The sequence below is a fragment of the Lissotriton helveticus genome, chromosome 10, assembly GCF_964261635.1.
Source record: "Lissotriton helveticus chromosome 10, aLisHel1.1, whole genome shotgun sequence".
Classification (NCBI taxonomy): domain Eukaryota; kingdom Metazoa; phylum Chordata; class Amphibia; order Caudata; family Salamandridae; genus Lissotriton; species Lissotriton helveticus.
This window is the reverse complement of record NC_136071.1, coordinates 1178870341-1178890803: the sequence shown is the minus strand read 5'-3', so window position 1 is coordinate 1178890803 and position 20463 is coordinate 1178870341. Positions and strand designations below refer to the sequence as shown.

The 20463-nt window shown below is 47.4% G+C and overlaps 1 protein-coding gene across 2 annotated transcripts in view; it reads right to left on the bottom strand.

Annotated features, from left to right (window-relative positions):
- Positions 1–20463, bottom strand: part of ANKRD28 (ankyrin repeat domain 28) — a 549582-nt gene that overhangs the window by 193743 nt on the left and 335376 nt on the right. For both annotated transcript variants that reach the window (XM_078664027.1, XM_078664028.1), the window contains exons 7-8: positions 20134–20276; positions 11947–12159 (exon numbers count right to left, since the gene is read on the bottom strand). In XM_078664027.1, the coding sequence (XP_078520153.1) occupies positions 11947–12159; positions 20134–20276 (356 nt within the window). The remainder of the gene's footprint in view (positions 1–11946; positions 12160–20133; positions 20277–20463) is intronic.

Below are 20463 nucleotides of genomic sequence, written 5' to 3'. Positions count from 1 at the left end.
AGTGTCTGGTTTCTTTCAAACCTCCCTGCTACAATCCACTATCTCCTGTCTGGAGGGCGGTGACACCCTCCTGTGACAGGAAACCCTTTGTCCAGGACCCCTTTGGCTGAGTTTCGGTCAGCTGCAGGGGTCCAGACATTTGTCTGTGGCAGAGGCATCCATTTTGTGGATCTAAGGTCTTTGGAGAAATCAACCGCATTTAAGCAAAGTAACATGTCTTACCCCTCTAGAGGGGTGGAATGCTATCCCCGTCGCCAGAACTGGCGAGGGGATAGTATTCCAAATCGTATGACACCTTACACGACATGTTTTGATAAAGCCAAACCAAAGTTGCTATATAACCGCGAGGATTATAAGGCACTTAAGAGTATATGGTATGGCATTATCCTGAAACAGCTTAGGGAGTTGTTCCCGACAGCTGCAGACAGGCTCAGCTCATGCTAGAGCTCCATCTCACATGAAACCACGCACTCTGCCTCCAGGATTGATGAGGCCTTCCATAGGAGTGGCTCACAGGTTAATATGTGTCCAGATATAGGTTTAGATATAGGTATACTACATCTAAGCAAGGGGTGATTACACCACCTTACCCCAGCTGAGTGATCAGCCAGTTGTGTCAATTTAAGAACCAGCCAGGGGTGGCAAAAGATATGCTGCAGCCCCTGGTAGGCCTTGGTGGCCCCTATGCCCTGGGCACCTATAGTGCATTATACAGGGGCTGACAAGGGGTCCATTTCCAATTGGGGTATGTACCTAGGGTACATGGAATCCATTTTACAGAGAGCGCAGATGGCCTGGGGCCCTGATTAGCAGGGAACCAGGTCAACTAAGTCAAAAAACCAGCTAAACACAGGCAAAAAATCTGGGGTAACCATAGTCAGGTAGCCACCTTCCTACACCCCCTTTTCCAGCATGCTTTTCACCTCTTGTTGAAGTAGGGTGATGTGTTCTATGGACATAGGACGATGTCTGGGTGGTATGTTTGGTGGCGTAGAAGTCAGTTCTAGGCAATAACCAGACTGGATAATTTCTCTTACCCACCTGTCTGTGGTGATTGTGTGCCAGACAGGTAGGAACTGTTGTAGTCTGCCTTCGACTGGTGTTGAGTGTTCCGGAGGCAGCGTAATGAAGTCACTGTTTTGTGGTGGCGGAGGCTCTGGGGTTTTTGCCTCCCCGCCCTCTTCCCTTAGGATTGTTACCTCTGTAACCACCTCTGTTGGTGTTTTTTGTGAAGGACCTTGTGTGTTACCCTTGTAGGAGGTAAATGTTTGTGAAGCATTTCCTTGTGTTTGCTCTGTATGAGGAGCGCTGAAAGGAGCCCCTATGTTGCAAAAATTGCAGTGCACCCATGGATTTTGCTGTTTCCGTGTCCTTTTTCATTTTGTCCAAGATGGTGTCGACCGCAGGACCAAATAAAAAATCTGGGTTGACGGGTTGGTTGAGAATGGTGGACTGCACCTCATTCTTAAAACCTGAAACCCGCAGCCATGCATGTCTGCGGAGGAGGACACTAGTATTAATGGATCTAGCTGCGGTGTCTGCAGCGTCCAGCGCACATTTAATGGAGGCGTTGGAGATGAACTTGCCCTCCTGAATAATATCATTTGCTTGCGCTTTAAACGGCTCGGGCAAATGTTGCATAAGGCTCTCGAGCTGATCGTAACGTGCCCATTCGTAACGAGCCAGTAGTGCCTGTGTGTTAGCAATTCTCCAAGAACTGGATGCCTGTGCCGCTACCCTTTTGCCCGATGCCTCTAGGATTTTGGACTCTTTATCAGGGGGAGGTGCTTCCCCTGTAGTCTGAGAGTTGGCTCTTTTTCGTGCGTTAGCAACCACTAGGGAGTCTAGTGGCAGCTGGCCCTTGATATAGGTGGGGTCTGTAGGAGCCGGTCTATACTTTTTTTCTATTTTGGGATTGATTACCCGTGCCCTGGCTGTGTCTTTGAACATGTCAGGGGCATGTTTTAGAATTCCCTTCAACCTTGGAAGTGTTTTGACACTTTTCTCTGGAGTAGTGAAAGTGTCAAAGAGGAAGTCCTTTTCCACAGGGTCACTGTGCATGTCCACGTTGTGGAATTGCACTGCCCTGTCTATGAGTTGGTTAAACACTACTATGTCATCAGTGGGTGATGGTTTAGTAGGATAAGTGGGCACATCAGGGATAGGATGTGTATCATAAGGATCTGTTGGCTCCTCCCAAGGTTCCTCTTGATCTGGATCTTGAGGAAAGTCATATAGGGGCTGTGGTTCATACCCTGTGTCCCCCTCATCGTCATCGTGGTTAGAAGGTGAGGTAGGAGCAAGTGGTGTGGAGGGCATAATAGGTTGGAAAGGGAGTGAGGGTCTAGTGGGAGAAGTGCCAAAGTCCTTTTTCTTGAGTGGGATAGGTGAATCAGGTGCAAAGTCCAAAGGTCTTTTTCCTATGCAGGGTGGTAACTTTACCAGTGTCTGGGTTAATGTAAATCTTTGCCTGGTCCTCGGATGGATCTGGGTGGAATAGTTCTTCCTCTAGAGTCCTGGGTTTCGGCTTGGACCTTTTCGGGTCGACAGAGGCAGGTTTGTCGACGACCTTTGGTGTTTTGCTTGATTTTTTCGGCTCGGGCCCCGATTTAGGCTCGACTCGTTTCGGGTCGACGCGAACTTTCGGGTTGACACGTTGTTTGGGCTCCGTAGGCTTCTTTGGGTGAGTGTCTTTCACCGGATCGACGGTCTTTTTTGGATCGACCGGTGTTTTTGGAACTGTTACTTTTTGGTCGAAAGGTTTGTCCGGCTTCGATACGGCACCGGATGCCGGGTCGACGGTTTTCGGAACCGCAGGCTTGGTCGGGACGGCGACCTTCCTTGGTTCGGCGCTCTTTGGCTGTGCTCCCTTGCTCGGCTCAACCAATTTTTTGGGGGTTCAACGGCTTTTGGCTGAGCGGCCTTTGCGGGGTCGACAGTCTTTTTCGGCTCGACGCTCTTTGGCTGTACGGCCTTTTTTGGATCGACGCCCTTCGGGTCGGTGACCTTTTTTGGCTCTGGAACCTTCTTCGGGGCAACGTTACTAGGCCCTGGGGTGTCTGAAGGTTTCGTTTTCGGAACAGAGCCGGAAGGCGGGGCTGTCGAAAGTCTTTTATGATCTTGGCTAAGGCCTCGACCGGAGCCTTTAGTGAGGGGTCAATAGGTGTCGGGGGCAGTGTACTCACGATTTGGCCCGACGGGAGTTCGGAGTAATCCTTGACTGTGAAGATCTCTAGGTCCGAGTCTTGAGCGTCCGGTAGATCCTGGTCATCATCGAAGATGTTGTATTTCTTGCCTAGCGGCACGTCGGATCCGTATGTTTTTTTTCCGACCGGTTTCTTTCCTATGGTCTGGGGAAAGGCACTTGTTGCATACTGAGTGTTTATCAGTATGGGGGAACTTTGAGATGCATTGTGGGAACCTTTTGAAGGGGCTTCTTTCCATCGACAGTCGGTTCACGTGGCGTCGAAAAGGCCCAACGGCCTGCGTCAACGACCGATTCGAGATGGAAGGTTGGATCGAGTAGAGAGGTACTGAACGAGAACAATACCGTCGAAGGCCTTTTGGCCTTTAGAAAAGGTTTGTTTAGATTCAGAGTTGAAGAGAAGGAGTTTGCATCCGAACCCAATGGCGGAAAAAAACAATCTGAGCATGGAAAGGATGCCCATGCGCACTGTGGTCCAGGGGAGGAGTCACCTATCTCGTGATACTTCGAAGACTCTTCCAGGACAACAAAGTGCAATCATTCGGACCCAACACTAGGCGGCGATCTATGCACAGATATGAATTCAGCAGCCCACATGCCTCGAACATTGAATTTCTGCATTTCCTCAGCAGCGGAAGTGTTCCAGGATGCCATAAGAGACACCATCATCGCTGCAAGGCATCATGAATGTGAGTGATGACATTCTAATTTATTCAGCAACCGCAAAGGAACATCACAGGCACCTGCGAGCCACTCTGAAGCGCCTGGGAGAATGCCATGTCAACCTTCAGCCTAGGGATGGTAACACTCAATGCCTACAAAAGTCTTTGGTCTAATTCTACATAAAAGCCAGGTTTGTTTGAACTGTGCCATGGATGGGTCCAAGATTCAAGACCTGCATTTTATGCCTGCCCTGCAGTCTCAGCAGTAACATAACAAATAAAACGTTCATCCAGAAGGGAATCTTGGCGCTGAATATCAAATGTTTATCGTTACCAAACTCAATGTAAATCATTGCTCGGTACACCATCGCTATTTACTTCTTTTACATTTTAAGTTTAGGTTACCAAGAACTGATGAATAGACTTATTCAATATTCTCTCCCTCAAATGAATATGCAAGTTATGTTTTTTCTTGAAACGGGTTTAAATATTTTATCTATGTGCAGTGTAGTAATGGACTTAAGTTATGGATGTTTTTATACTGTTTTATATTGCTGATCCCAGCCGTGGTCTTAATCTTTTGATTAAAGAGCTTTTACGCAAGTAATTTTTTATTTACGGCTCCATCTTGCATCAGTAAATTAAAAACAATGGTGCCTGCACCATTTCATGGGCATGCACACTAATACTGGTGCATGCTCGCGCCTCTGTCAACACGTGTGTGTGCGCCTACGAAATGATGCAGCCTGAGACTCCATCATGGCACCTTTATTTTCCTTTCGGCCAGAGCCACACAGCATCAGCAGACAGCACTGGCCAAGCCAGTACCTCCAGAAGGCAAGATCTACTGGCATTGTCCAAACTCTTCCCTGTCCCATATCCTCATGCTTTCATATTATGGACTATTTCCCCTATTCCACTTTAGTTAACAGTGATTTTTGTCTCCTGATGTTCATTATTCTGTTTTAATTACCCAAGATATTTGTATACCAAATAATTAAGTGGATATTAACATCATGTCGAGGCTCCATATATGTGGAGAACTTGTAAAATATGGCTTCTCTTGGATCTCCATCCATTACTGCAGGATATAGCTCTTTCGCTTCAGGCTCCAAGACAGGAGGCCTTTGGGCAATCGTGCTATATAAATATTAAAAATAAAGCTGCTACACTGCAGAGGCACACAGAGCATGCCATCTGTATGCACAAACTGACAAGTTTAGGATCTTCAGTTTAGTCTGTGTCTTACATGCGGAGTTTAATTTGTACAAGAATAGGTGCTGGGGCACAAAGATTTCCTTTTAAGCTAGTGGCAGGCGCAGCCCAACAATGGGCTTGAAGAATATGAAGGCTAACTAGTCTCGAATCTACCTCACTCCTTTCATCCACAACATTACACTCCTGTCCCTTTATTTCACTACTGCAGGCTACTTTTCATCCCTGCTTTCTTCTTTTGTCCCTGTTCTACCCATCTCTTCACCCTTCAGTCCCTCTTTTCAACCTCTCTCGTTCTGTGGCAAAGTCCGATGATGGCAAATAAGGCCCAATCCTTAAATATAAAGGTTGGTGGACCCCACCGGCTCAACTTAAGCACTGCTTCCATGCAGTGATGGGAGCCCAGTCCCTGAGCACCAGGTTCTGAACTGCAGAGATCGGAACCAGCAGAAGTGCATTCCTGCAGAAGATTCAGGTGAGAGGTTATGATTTCAGAAACACAAATGCACACAGGGGATTCACACCTCCAATCCTAAATGAATCAAAGTCTCAAGCCAAAGCCTCAGGAGCTGCTTCAGACCCACCAGCCCTGGGACCCTGAGCCCTAAGATGTCCACACGAAAGAGAACATCATCTACTCATGTACAAGCAGATGGGTGCACGACATACAAGCAACACTCAGTGGGTATAAAGATCCCACTTAGGGCAGACAGCCCAGATGTTTAACGTAAGCAGCCTCCGCTCACTAAGAGCACCAGGTAAAAATGGTCTATAAAACTGCCAGTGACTGCCTGATTAAGAGGGGCACGGTCTTCGCCAAGCATGAATGGGTTTACAAGTTGGTGTACAAGCCCTCTCCAGTAGACTTCAAGACTTGCTGTGAAGCAAAAGTCATGCTTCAAGTTCCCCGCGAGGAGCATGTCACCCAGCAAAAAGCAGTATAAAATGAGCAATAATTATATGCGGCCAACGGCCCCTCCGGTCACTGGGATGGAAGTGAAATTAGAGTCCCTGCTTTCAGCAACAAGAACCTCTTGGAGGGCGGAAGTACCGAATGGCTTAATCTTGCTCCGGGAACTTCGGTTCCTGAGAATATGTTTAGGACAGAGGTGAGGGAAACCAGTGCTAGGGAGACTGGTGTTGGGCCCAGACCGACCGATGCATTGCTCCCCTCAGAGGTAGTAAAAATGAACAATGAGGTGAGAATCCTCAGTTGGCATCTAGCGGGGATCTCTAAGAAACTAGATATCCCCGACTGGAATCTATTCATCGAAACCTTTGGGATTTGTATCTTCCAAGAGACCTGGAGTGTGGAACCACGTCACAAGGTCGGTTATGCAACATACTTTGTCCCGGCAACCCCTGCCCATAATGGGAAAGGCCGTCCTTTAGGAGGCCTTCTTATTTGGATTAGTATCTCCTTGGGCTGTAGCATCAGACATTTAATATCCAATTCTCCCGATCTACTTAGATTGTCTGTCAGGAGCCCTCGGTAAGGACAGGCCCTGGAGCTATTTAACCTTTATGCTAGAGGCACAAAAGGTGGTTCCCAATCCCCAACCATCTCCTTGCTCGAAGAAGAGCTTAGCAAGTGTCACAAGAGTCCGTATGTCCTGGTCGCGGGGGATTTCAATTGTACTTTTGAGCCCCTTGCGGCTGAGGACATCCTGGGGACTTCCGATGAGGATGTAAGAAGGGGTATTCCTGCCCTGACAATCCCGCCCATCAAGAGATGGTCCATCCATTGAACACCTTAACACTGGAATTCGGCTTAAGGGCAATGAATGGTAGAACACCATCAGACCCTTCTGGTGCCCACACATACAACAGGGTAGACCACTCCTCAAGGATAGATTACATTCTACTCGACTTTGGACTCTGGAGACATTTGCATGACATGGAAGTCTTGCCCACGGCAGATAGCGATCACAATCCGCTATCATTAAGCATAGACTCTCTGTGGCCACTCTTAGACGATGTACCGGTTTCCCCATTAAAATTAACATCAGATATTTGCACCTTGAAGGGAGGGAGGTCACGTAATTGGCATACGGTTGGCCTGGACGAGGGGAAGATACAAAACATAGGGGCCACGATGGCGGCAGCCCTGTCTAAGCTGGATGTTCTCCCCCAGGAATCCCCAGAGGTCCTTGGGCTCTTTTGCAATACTATTAAAACCTTGGGCAACCTATGATAAAAGCAAGCAGACACTCCCATGCAAGGGTGCCCAAGAAACCGAAGGACACCACAGGTTGGTTTACCAAAAAGTGCCGACATATGAAAACAGCACTGGTGAAGGCCGTTAAATCGAAAGATCGACAACTGATCCAGGTTGCTAGGAAAGATTACAGACTGTCTATTAATGAAGCAAAAAGGGATTGGGATGACCAATTTTGGTGTGACCTAAAGGTGGCCAGCGCAGGGAGGGACCCCAGAGGCTTCTGGAATCTGATTAGGACTAGGAACAGGCCTGATAGTTGCCTCATTACGTGCATCATCACTGGGCAAACATGGTTTGATCACTTCTCCCTCCTCTATTCTACCAATTCAAATGATGGGCAAGGGTTGCTTCCATTACCATTTTTGGGCAACTCTGGTGAGAGTGCGGCCATCCACTTTACAGCTAGGGAGGTGGAAGATGTGATCAAATCCTTAGTGTCAAATAAGGCAGCTGGCCCTGATGCGATACCGGGGGACTTGCTTCGCCTGAATCCCAAGGAATGGGGAATGCTTATTTCATCTTTGCTCAACTTTAATCTTGATGGCATGGCTATCCCGGATTCCTGGAAGGGGGCGGAGGTCGTCCCGATTTTTAAAAAGGGCTGTCGGGAGGACCCAGCAAACTACCGGCCCATAAGCCTTATAGATTCTACTCAGTAGGTTGCTGGGAAAGTGATTCTAGGGAAAGTGCTCCAGTGGGAGTTTGAAAATAACATCCTCTCGGAGTTCCAAGCAGGGTTTAGGACAGGCACGGGCACCATTGAGCAGGTCTTTAGACTAATGCTCATATACTGGAAGGTGGTAGTGCTAGGCAAGGGCAGTCTCTATCTCGCCTTTATTGATTTAAAGACTGCCTTTGACCTAGTACCCCGTGACCGCCTATGTGCGGTACTTTCTGATCTGGGGATGCCGGGCTACATTTTGTCCTTGTTGGTGAAGTTGCATACTGGGAACTTTGCCCAGGTGAGGTGGGGTACCCAGGGCCAAAAGACCGAAAAAATTACTGTGAATAGGGGGGTCCGCCAGGGATGTGTCCTTGCCCCCACTCTGTTCTCATTGTATGTGAATGGAGTGGTGGAGCACCTCCTGAGCAAACCATCTGATGCTCCGTCCCTGGCGGGTAAGAAAATACCAACCCTCCTATTCGCCGATGATACCCTCCTCATTTCAAAGTCACCCATGGGCCTACAGAGCCTCTTGGACAATTTCCAGATCTTCTGCACCAGTAGGGGGCTTAAGATGAACACCGATAAAACGAAGTACCTGGTATTGAATCCACCAAAAAAGCTAGGCCAACCCCCTGGAAAGAGTCAGGGAATTTGACTACCTGGGCATCCGCTTGGCTAACTTTATGCAGTGGAGCCCTCACCTCCAAAAACTGTTGTTGGGCCATAAAAGGGTTGTTGGGTCACTTCTTAAAGAGCAGCGCTCGTCTTCCTTTAAACCTATTGCCCCTGTTCTAGAAATTTATAAAGCAAGAGGAGTCAGTGCAGCGCTATATGGGGCTGAACTTTGGGGTTTTTCCAAGATCAATCTCCTCTCCTGCTCTGAAAACAAATTTTTGAAGGAGCTGATGTCCCTCCCCCAGAGCATAACAACGTTACCCCTGCTGTTGGATATGGGCTGCCGCTCGATTAGTGACCAGGCCCATCTCCGACCGCTACTCTTATGGGCTCGCCTATGGAGGGTGCCTGAACTTGCTAGTTATGCGGAAGGACTGTCAGAAATACTGGGTATGCCGGGCTGGTCCAAAATAGGGTGGCTTAGTAATGTCAAAACTCTGCTTGGTGATTTGGGTCTTGCAGACACTTGGCCTTCCAGATGTGCCCTCCCGAAAGCTGCCCTCAAGACTATATACTGGCAGTGGGTAGCCAACAAATCAACTCCAATCCTAAGGAATGCAGAACCTATGTAGTTAAAACCATTATGTAGAGGACTGGCTACCAGACACTACAAAGACGCTTTACGAATATTAATGTCTGATCCCCGTCCGCTGTTTGTCTGTGGTATGGCTAAATATTTGGGCTGGGCATGGTCAATTAGACTTAAGAGGCTAAAAATCATTGTTTAATTGCGGTCATGTATTACAACCATTTTTATTTAATTTATTGGAAAGCTTTTTCATCCGAATTCTTAGCCAATGTTTTTAAATGATGGTGTTTTACTGTTTTCTCTTATAATGCTTTTAAGATATTTTTTTACCGAAATAAAGCTTATTGATGATGATGAACAAGAACCTCTGTTTATGGCTTTTAGGGGGGGAATAAACTCGAGGCTCTTGAGAGGTCAAGTCCAAGTCTGACATTGGCTACCTGCCAATAAGCTGCTCTGCATGTGCTGTACAAGAGCCCCTGAAGGCACCCTTCCACCCCCTTACTGTGACCCTATCCTTACTGGTCATGGCAAAGCTTCATGCACAGAACTGCAATGTATTACTAACCCGGCCTATCCCACTATTGTGCTGAATGCTTGATCCTTCCAGATCCTGCAAACACATTACTTGATGTAGCCCCAAAGGTCCTCGAGTGAAACAGGCAGGGTTCTGTGCCCTGTATCTTACTAAACACATCACAAACACGAGCTGTATCCCTAACTTAGCAACAAGCACAGACAATGCAGGTGCAGCCAGTTTGCGAACCTAGGGTGAGGTCTAACACTACTCTAGGCAAGTTCTAGGGTTAAGCTTCAGCACCCAGCAGAAGACTGTCTCATACCCTATCCTTTCTGTCCTCCCAGCAGCCAAGGTCCTCTAATTCCTGTCCTTCCACGCCCAAAGTTATCTCCTCAGCTGCATAGTGCCGGTATGTAACATATGAGGTCAAAGGTGTGAAGGAAGCCAATCTCCTGCTTTCCATTGGTTCTGTCAGGCTTGCCCTAGTGCGACGCAACAGTGTACCATGGGTTCTAACCCTCGACAGTTGTGTAAAACGTCATCTCGCTTCTGATACTTTTTCGCTACTAAACTTCCAGCACGGATGCCTACAGCTAGCTAGCCACATTGCACCACTGCTCGACAACGCGAGATCCTATTAGCACTGGGAAGAGCACTCCATCAATTAGTTTCCTTCCAAATTCTTTGCGTCTTGTCCACTCATTTCCTCTCAACCAGTCCCAGTTTCCAATCTATCATGTACCATTTCCGCACTTTGAGACAACCTTTTTACAGAAATAACCAAGCCCAATCTCCTGCTCATCTATGCTCCAAATGATGCAGCCACAGATACACTTGGTCTCGCTGTTGATGGGCATGGCAGTGGGGGTGCTATAGCATGCTGCACTGTGGAATAACCTGATATTTCATTTCCATACACAATGCAGGTTTCCATCCCAACCTAACAGAGCTGACCAGTTGAGGGAGGGAGACACCCATTACCTTCTGTAGCTCGTGAACACGACAAGCAGCTAGCACTAAACTAATACGGTTTTGAGTCAGAAACTCTTTACACATTGTAGACACTAATCGATTGATTTTACACGTTGTGGGCAGCAGAGGTAGGTGCAGTTACATATCGCTTCCCAAACCGTAAACTCCTCCAGCTCAATGGCATCCTGATCTACAGGAAAGCTGGAAGCCCACAGGACAAGCTGGTGACTCCAAGTTACTTGTTCAGCTCAGGATTGGGGGTTTTAAGGGCTCAACCCGGTCATCTGATATCAGATGTCCAAGTAGGGCCATGCGAGGCTCCAGCTTTATTCAGAAGGAGCAGGAAATCTTTATCAAAAGGAAGTTATATTACAATGCTCGCATTTCACCCACAAACCATCAGGAAGGTTTACTCAAGCAACGTCCTACTCGTCAGTATATTATACAATAACTACACTCCCAAGTTACTCTCTTCAGAGGGGCGATCAAGAGAACACCTGGAGTGGAATGTTGCCCAAACAGCACAACATGAACAGAGGAAAGCAGCAGGAGGAACAAGGATAACTTGTCACAACAGTGAGAACTCAGCTGAGCTCCACTGAATCAGCCACTCATATCGACAGCAACAGATCTAGATCAAGTAAATACAAAACCAGTCCTTGGGAGGCACCGACATTCCAATCAATCTTCACTACACAATTGGAAAAAACTTCAGAACACATAGGGTGGGGCCTTTAGCCTTACGAGCCTCTTGATTTGTGAAGTTCTCAAAGTGCCCAAAATCAAAGGGCCAGCACGTGTTTGCGCCAACACTAAACTGTTAACACCATGTTAGAAAAGGCCAAGAAACAAAAGCACACAAAGCAAGGTGCTCTACAGACACGAAAGGCTCTCTGCACAGGGGGACAGCGAGCAGACCGGTAAGGCAGGGTGTGCCACGGGCAATGCAGGGTGTGCCACGGGCAAGGCAGGGTGTGCCACGGGCAAGGCAGGGTGTGCCACGGGCAAGGCAGGGTGTGCCACGGGCAAGGCAGGGGGTGCCACGGGCAAGGCAGGGGGTGCCACGGGCAAGGCAGGGGGTGCCACGGGCAAGGCAGGGTGTGCCACAGGCAAGGCAGGGTGTGCCACAGGCAAGGCCCTTTTACCAGGAAGGCTCTGTGTACACAGATTTCAACTTTTTCACATCAACATAAATAATAGAGGAAGAAACTATAAGAGCATTGTTTCTGAGCTTCAACAAACCCAACATGGTTGGCCAGACATGGCCTGGGGCTTCTTACCTTGATATTCACATCGGCTCCATTGCAGACCAGAAGCTCTAGACACAGTGCACCATGAGTTGAGGCTGCAGCAAAGTGCAAAGGAGTGAAGCCCTTCTCGTTGACCTGATTGACATTAGCACCACACTCTATGAATTCATTCACCACAACATCCTGTCCGTTGTAGCAGGCAACATGCAGGGGGGTGTTTCCATAGGCGTTTGGTTCGTTCATCTGTCCAAACAAAAATACAGAAAATAGGTAAACCTATAACGGTGAGGTCTTGTGAAGGTTAGTCAGAGCACTGCAGCATTGTGAAAGAGAAGCTGTTTGACAATGAAGTGAAGAACACTGTAGGGGTCATGCAGGGTTGGTCAGATACAACACAAATGTTCAATTATCTGAAACATTCCAGCAACAATACATCAAGAGTCTGCATACACTGACATACTGCAGACAGACTAACAATATCATTATTTTTGGACTGCCAGAGAGCAGACATAATAATGGGAGGGGGACACCTGTAAACTGCAGCAGTATGGAGGTGTAGGATGTCACTAGTGTTTCCTGACCTCACCTACGGGGCATTTGAGTCGTGGAGGCTCTGGCAAAATGGGGACCAACACAGAATAAGTACATCAGTGTTTTGGTCCAACTCTTTCAGGTGCTACACTGATATGAACCGTTGCTTGGAGCTGAAATGGCACTCCGCAACAGAGGTTTGCATCACAACATGGCTCTGGAAGAGCATGGATCACATCTAAAGCAACACGCACTATACCCAAAGTCTGTAAGTTAAAATGTCACAAGTGGATTGCAGCACCTCTTGTGCGAACACTAACGTGATGGAGCAAAGCAGGTCTTTGAAAACTGCAATTCGATATGGCAAAATAGACCGTTTACCAGGCCAAAACCTTCCCTTTTAATACTGGTAAGTTACCCATAAGGTAGGACAAGGGCGCCCAAAGTGCAAGGTGCATGGTATTTAAGAAGTTGGAAATGTGTACTTCCGTTTTACATGTCCAGGGAGTGTAAAATCTCCAAAGCTGTTCTTTTTAAACTCTGGAAAGGCTGGCTATCCCATAGCACTGGGTTACATTATAAAATCTTATAATGTAGAACGTCGTTTGAAAGTAGCTAGAACCAAGATTCAAGGACTCAAATTAATAGGAATTTATAATCCAATCGGTTGGTAAAGCCGGATTTTAAATTACTATTTAGAGAACGCCAATTTTAGAAAGTCAACATTTTCGTATCTAAATAATAGCCATTCCCAAAATAATCCACAACTGTCACCTGGCAGCCTCCTGGGGGGTCCGAACTGTTCTCAAAAAAAGGGAACAAAAGGGCCTTGGCTGGGAGAAGATGAGAATTGCTCCTGAAAGGATGAACTGGGGTGGTGAGGCTATCAACCTGTACAAGCGTCAAAGGGGCAGCCCCTGTCACAGGCAGATGTAAACTCGCATAGCCCTGCTCAGACATTGTTTCAGTAGCCCAGTGGGCAGGAGGAACCAGTCCCAGAACTGGTTTTGCACAGGTGTTCCTCATTATACAGCACACACCTCAGGGGTTTGACCCTAGCTCTGACCAAGGGAAGAAAGAACAATTTTGCCATGCTGAAGCTTGTCAGAGCAGTGCACTGTGAGATTGTTAAGGGCCTCCCTCTCCGGAAATGTCAAGAGGATAGGGTTACCCCATGGACCTTTTTCCTCATCGGTTAGTGTCACCCCACCCACATTTAGTCATGAAAGTGGCACCACTGGCTACCTTCCTCAGAACATTGCTTAATCTGAGGAAAACGGAAGGGCTGTACCTGCTGGACTAAAGAACTGGAATCCAGATGAAGGACTGAGCCTGCTGTTTTACCTGTGGAGAGAACCCCAAGGGCTGGACCAGCTCCCATATAAATCCTACAAGGTGTGTCGGATAACCTCCTGTTAAGCGTCATGAACATAAAAGCTGCAAGAAGCCTGCAACAAAGAGGAGCACAGCTGACCAGTCCCAACTGAATTTATCCTTGACCCTACTGGCGGCTTATGGGACATTAAGTCCTAACCCACCGACAAAAGCCCAAAAGGTCTGGACCCTTGGCTGGCAAAGTGTACTCCCTCCCCCTCAAAATTGCAAAAGTGGAGACCTTGGTTCTTTTATAAAAAAGTTCAGAAAGTTTGAGGATACCACTGAACCATCATCAAACTGCAGCCGCCGTCGGCACATTGTCGGTCGGATTTAAAATGCTGGTTTTCCTACTAAAAGTAGCTCAACTTCCAGAAAAGTTTGTAAGTCCAAACATGGGAGATTTAATTGAGACCAACACTGAGCAGCTCCCTCAGTCATCAAGTCGTATGTTGGATTCAGCTGGCAGCTGCCCTGGCGATGAGAAAAATCCTCCAGACTAAGTCAGGAGGTAAACCTTTCACTGGGACAAACCTGGCCCCGTATCGGACCTGGGAGCCATCGGAGCGGGCCTTAACTTTGAACTTTGACCCAGTCTAGTGTGACAAGATAACCACGGTTGATGCTTTTTGGTGCTAGTAAACTCTACAAAGGCCAACAGTTATCTCCAGTTCCACTAATACAATTTTTGCCGCTTTGATGTCGATTTGCTCAGAAAAAGTTGAACTATTTTTATAAATTGGAGTGGGATTTTTATTGTATTGTGTTTACAACTAATTATCGGTGTTGGTAATGAAAAATGCTTTGCACTGGTTTTCCTTTCAATTAAGCATCACCTCTCTGTGCCACAGCTACCCACGACTGAGATAAGGTTTTAAATTAAAGTAACCAAACAGTACCCAATACAGAATAGCAAAATTATTTCTTGATGAGGTCTCACAACCACTACAAATAATAATCCACTTTCTCAAAGTAACATAGTTGGGGTGCAGCACCTATCTTGCCGACTGGAACTGCAGGTGGTAAATGAAGCAGGGGGTACAGGGAGTGCTGCAGGAGGTTTGCATACCAAACCTTCCTTTGCCAGTCTGGGGCAATCAGAATATCTTGTTCCAGGTCCTTGCGTAGCTTCCTCAAGAACTAAGTAATCAATGGAAGAAAACAAAAGTAGAAAATTCCACCTCAACCAAAACGCATCCTGAAGTCTCCCTGCAACAGATACTGTCAGGCGTAGAACAGTGTGCATTTCATGAGTGGCAAAGAGCTTCACATGAAGATCACACCTCAGGGAAAGGATTTTTTGGACCACCTCTAACTCAGACTGGAGTGTTCAGAGAACCTGCAAGATGGTTGGCAAACAGACAATTTACGAATGTGTTGCCAAGGCATAGAGTCTCTGTGCTTCCCAGCAGAGAACATGAGACCCCAATTCCACCCTGCATGCTGATCTACCACATCACAGTCATACAGTCCGTCAAGTTCTGGGCAGGATAGCTGCAGGGGAGGGGAGAACGTCTCGTAAGGCCATGCTGTTCAAGCAGGCTGACGTGAAGAACCAACTTCTGTGGAGAAAAGGCCACTTCACCCTAGGATGGATGCATCGGTCATTGCTAAAGTCACTACTGATGGAGGAATAAAAGGAAATCCCTTAAACAAGGTGTTACTTCACTGACCACCATGGCAAGTCTTCAGCGGTGGCCCAAAAGACCTGAAGGTCTCGGACAAAGTCCTTTGTGCTAGAACCACAGTAGACAAAAGGCACCACTTGAGAGCCCTCATATGCCAGCATGGGTATGTGACTAGCAGGATGCAGGAAATCAGCAGACCTAGAAGGCAAAGAGGCATCAGGTCTGGAACAAGAGATCTCGTCCAAAAAATTGCCCTGGATCCTCTAGGAAGGGAAGGTTCTCAAGAATGTTTTGCCCAGTACTGCCCCTCTGGGCATGCTAATGGAAAACCACAGGTCTAACAACAGGGATGCTGGTGCCTGTAAATGGCCCGACACTCGAGCTGTAGCAAACTTGCCTAGAGCAGCCAATAGTCATGTTACAGGACCACTGAGATCCCTCACCTTCGTAGATGTGCTTCAACCACTACCATAACATTGGTGAGGATTTGGGGTACGAATGTTAGCCCAAACAGGCATGCCAAACTGATAGTGTATGGAAACTACCATGAATGCTGGTACTTACAGTGCGACTGAAGGATTGGTCTATGAAAGTACGTGCCTCCAAATGGAGGGATAAATGCAGTCTTCTTCTAGCACAAAAAACAGCAGAGCCTGAGACAGCATCTTGACCCTTTCCTTGCAGAGGTCCAGTATCGAACACAGACCCCATATTTCTTCGAGACCAGGAACTACCAGCAATAGGACTTGTGCCAAGTTCCTGCTCTGGGTCCAACTCCACCACTACTTCCTACAGCAGAGCCGCCACCACCACCGGCCGCAGTATCTGCATGTGATCCTCCAACTGAAGGGTCTGAGGGGGATGGATGTGGGGAGGAGCCTGTTTCCCCTATTATTTGCAAGACTCATTGGTCTGAAGGTATGGCCTTCCAGGAATTGCATGAGTCCTAGCAAGACCAGATTATTGCAATATACTATACCAAAATCTGCTGAAAGGTTACTTAAACAGACTTCAAACTCTACAAAATGCAGCAGCCCGCATGCTTTTGAAAGTCCCCAGATTTCATTCTGCATCCTCAGCCATTCCCAGGCTTCACTGGCTGCCTCTGAAGCAGCGTATAGCCTTTAAAGCTCTATGCATTGCCTATAAGGCTCTTCATGGACAAGGCCCGGTCTATCTGAAGGAGAGATTAATATGGTACAAGCCTGGCAGGACTCTCCGTTCCAGCTTCGCCAGTAATCTGGTTGTTCCTTCCTTTAAACGTTCCTCCTCAGGAGGCAGGAGCGTTGTCGCCTGCACAGCCATGAACTGGATTCAACTGCCTCAGGGAACTCAAAGCCACTGGTTCCCTCTCAGGTTTTAGAAAGTCCTTATAAACCTGGCTATTTAAACAACCAATGTCTTCTGGGCCTCCTTGATCCTGTCATTTTTTTATAACCAATACGCCTCTGGGCATTCATTGCGCCTAACTAGTTACTTCATTATTTCAAGACACTTTCCATTAAACCAGTTGCATGTATTTCTTGAAGGGAAGCTAAAGCGGCTTTCCAGAGGGTGCGGAGGAGGAGCAGGAGGGGAGGGAGACTGTTGCGCTTGCAAGCCTTTCCCCTTGCCTCTGTCCAGAGTAAATCTGCTGCTGGACCGGCTTGAATGGCTGACGCTAGGAAAAGGAGAATTGTTTATAAGAGCCACAAAGTTTTCGGTACTGTCAGTAGCCCCTCAACAAGGATTGAAAATCCAAAAATCAGGCTGTTGATCTCGCTGCCTTGAGCCTTTCTATAGCCAAACAGGCCTGTCCCATCAAAAGGCATGTCTGTTAATGTCACAGCAGCAGGACGCATAGTAGATCTTACCCATGCAAGACTTCTCATGGCTGCCAATGAAGCCATGGCTCTGGTGAACCCAGACTGCTGTGTCCAGGCCTTCCCTTATGATTTGCCTAGAAGGATCTTGTCAGTCTTTCACTACATCTGCAAAACGATTCTTGAGGTGTTCTTGAAGATTCAGCACCTAGCATACCCTACAAGGAGTGGGCATGTGTAGCAGCAAAGAGAAGAGGAATCTGTCAACCGAAGGACTTAACTACATGCTGAGAATATATTCTTACATACTGCTTACAGTTTTTGGGATTTTAGATCTGGTGAAGCTGTAGGGAAAAGACCTATGCTTTGTTGCATGCAAGTGGCCTGCACCGCCAAACTTTCTGATGATGCGTGGACAGAGATAAAGGGTAATAAAGTTTGATGCCACCTACACAGTACATTTGACTTCCTTTCCACAGCCAGTAAGGGCAGATAAATACTTCAGCTGCCTTCCTTAAGGTGACATCGTAAGAGGCCATGTCTGGGGTGGGTGGGCCTCAGAAGGACTGTCTCAGTCATGGGCAGCAAGAGAGTTCAGGCAGGCATTCCTTACTGTATCTGGCCACTTTGACTATCATGTATGCCTCCCTTCTGGGCCTTACTAGGAATGTTTAGGTTTTTCAAAGCGGTGTTTGTGGATCCAAGAGGTGTCAGAGCCGCAGGAAGGCCCGTGGGTAAGAGCTTCTGAGCCCGTTAGGCTCCGGTAAGCACAGGAGGCATTTTCTATGAGGGAACTGTGGGATTGAACGATGCAAATGGAGGATCCACAGACCGCGCCTCAAATAGACCCAGGAGCCCGAAGGCGCAGCACAGGGGATCGCTGCGTATGTGATCAGTACCACAATGGCATAGAGGAACTGAGCCAGGTCCGTCACAAGCAACGGACATTCCAGATCTACTGGCATCAGCACTGCATATGGTAGAGGCTTGTCTCACTTGAACATGTGCTCTGGAATCTGCAGGCAAGAATGCCATATGAAAATATCAAGGGCCGCCAAGTGGCCGCTTTATTTATGTCAGTGACTGAACTGTTGTGTCTTACTTAGGCTGGGTGATGAACTTCGCGGACTTTGGGGAGTTTTCTGCACTCCGCGGAGGTCGCGGAGTGCAGAAAACTCTGCTTCGCGAAGTGCAGGGGATTTCCCCCCCCCCCGATTTCGATCGGTAAGTTTGCGAGCTGCTGCTCTGGTAGAATTGCTACTAGAGCCACAGAAATACCAGCACAAAGTGCAGTTTTCCCTGCACTCCGCCATTTGCGGAACTTCGCAGAATTGTTTTGTAACTTCGCGGAGTTTCGCGTAGCAAAACTCTGCTAACTACGCCCAGGCCTGGTCTTAATAGTGCCACAGTAGCCGCTCTACCAGTCATGAAATGTTTGAGATCAGCGCTCTATGCTCCTGTCAGGAGGAGATGTAAACAAGGACTGGCCCAACTATCACCCAAAGGGACTGATGGGATACAGAGGGCATGCTGTGCCTCAAAGGGAAGCACTCTTTTTCCAGCCTCTAACCCTTCCTTCAAAAATGGTTTGTGGAAGTGTTTTTCACGTCACTAGTATTGTTCTAATTACTTTATTTCTATTTTAAACATAGCTGTTTTTTTAAAGCAAATACCTGAAAATTGGCCAATAAAATACGTTCTGAAACATTTTTATTGTTCAGAAAACATGAACTTTTTAAAAATAGAACAGTTTATTATTTGTAAATACATATGCTGTGTAAACAGTGCACTGGGCCAAATCAGTGCTTAGGACTGGCAATGAAGATCCACTGGTAGACAATTCATGGTTATACTATGGCTGCAACCTCCAGGATCAAGGAAATAGGACCGCAGTCAAGTATTGCGCAATCCAGGGGCTGCCTTATTACTTCCTTTAGTGTGCATTTCGATAGTCCGCACACTGCACGTCACGCCATCATATAGTGCATTCGGCAAACTTTCAAATAGAGTAGTTTAGTTTTTCAGTATAGTTAGGCCTAGTGTGCCAGAGCCCTCGTCAGAAGGCCGCTGCAGCTTGCACCACCCACTGCCAGCGCAACACCCACTGCCACAGTGCCTGTGTGATAATTCAGACCGTTTGAGGTCTCCAAATCTATAAAAATGGCTTGGGTGACTGGTATTAGTTGTTTATATTGTACACTGAATTCATAAATAACTGTTCTGCTTATCTCTAAATAAAACAAACAATGCCACCATGTGGCAGCTGAGATAAGTGCCTGTGTGTTGACAATTGAGTGCCAAGCAACGGAAACCACTGGCTCAAATTAAGCTCTGGTTACCACGGCTGTAGTAGATAGGCCCAGCCTTCTCACCATGTCCAAGCACACAGGTGAAGCATGGAAAAGGACCTCCTGTAAAAACAAGCATGTTTACCAACGTCACTGCTCATCAGTGGCTCCTTGCATTTCTAACTCTTTACGACAAAATGATCCTAGGCTACTCCTGAACCCACATCGACAAGTCCGGTGTTCTTATAACTTCACTGGACAACATGTTTCACATATACCAAACAACTGGAGTTTTGTAAAGATTCAGCTTACAGACTAGTCAGACATGCACTGTACTTCATGTGTTTGTTCCCTGCCGATGGATGACACGGAACCCACGGGCCAGTCTGAGCTGCAGAAACCTGGGGCGCACCCAGCTGGCCTAATACCCCACTACACCTCAGAAGGCTGAAAGCATCAGAGGAGCAAAGTCCACAACAGGTTTACGGCATGACGTTCTACCGCACCCTATTATAAACACTTTTTCTAAAGCCACATTTATTTCAACACCAACACAAAGCAGTGCAATTCCCAGTATGTTTCATGTCTACTTACATCAACGCCGAGGTCTAACAGGTACTTGACGACGCTGATCATTCCACTCGAGGCTGCAGCATGCAGAGGCGTGTAGGACTTCTTGTCTTTGCAGCTCACTTCAGCAGAGTGGGAGATTAGCAGTTTCACTACATCAATGTGACCTGAACACAGACACAAGAAAAGAACAAACCAGGACTAGTTAGTTGGCACTGTAAGACTTGGCATGACCGTTAAAGTCCATCATCTCTTCAGACCTTGCTGAGGGGCACTCCCTTAGGGCTGCCACACCTCTTCCGCTCAAACACGATCTCTCCTCCACACCACTTTCTTGGCCTTTGCGGTCACTGG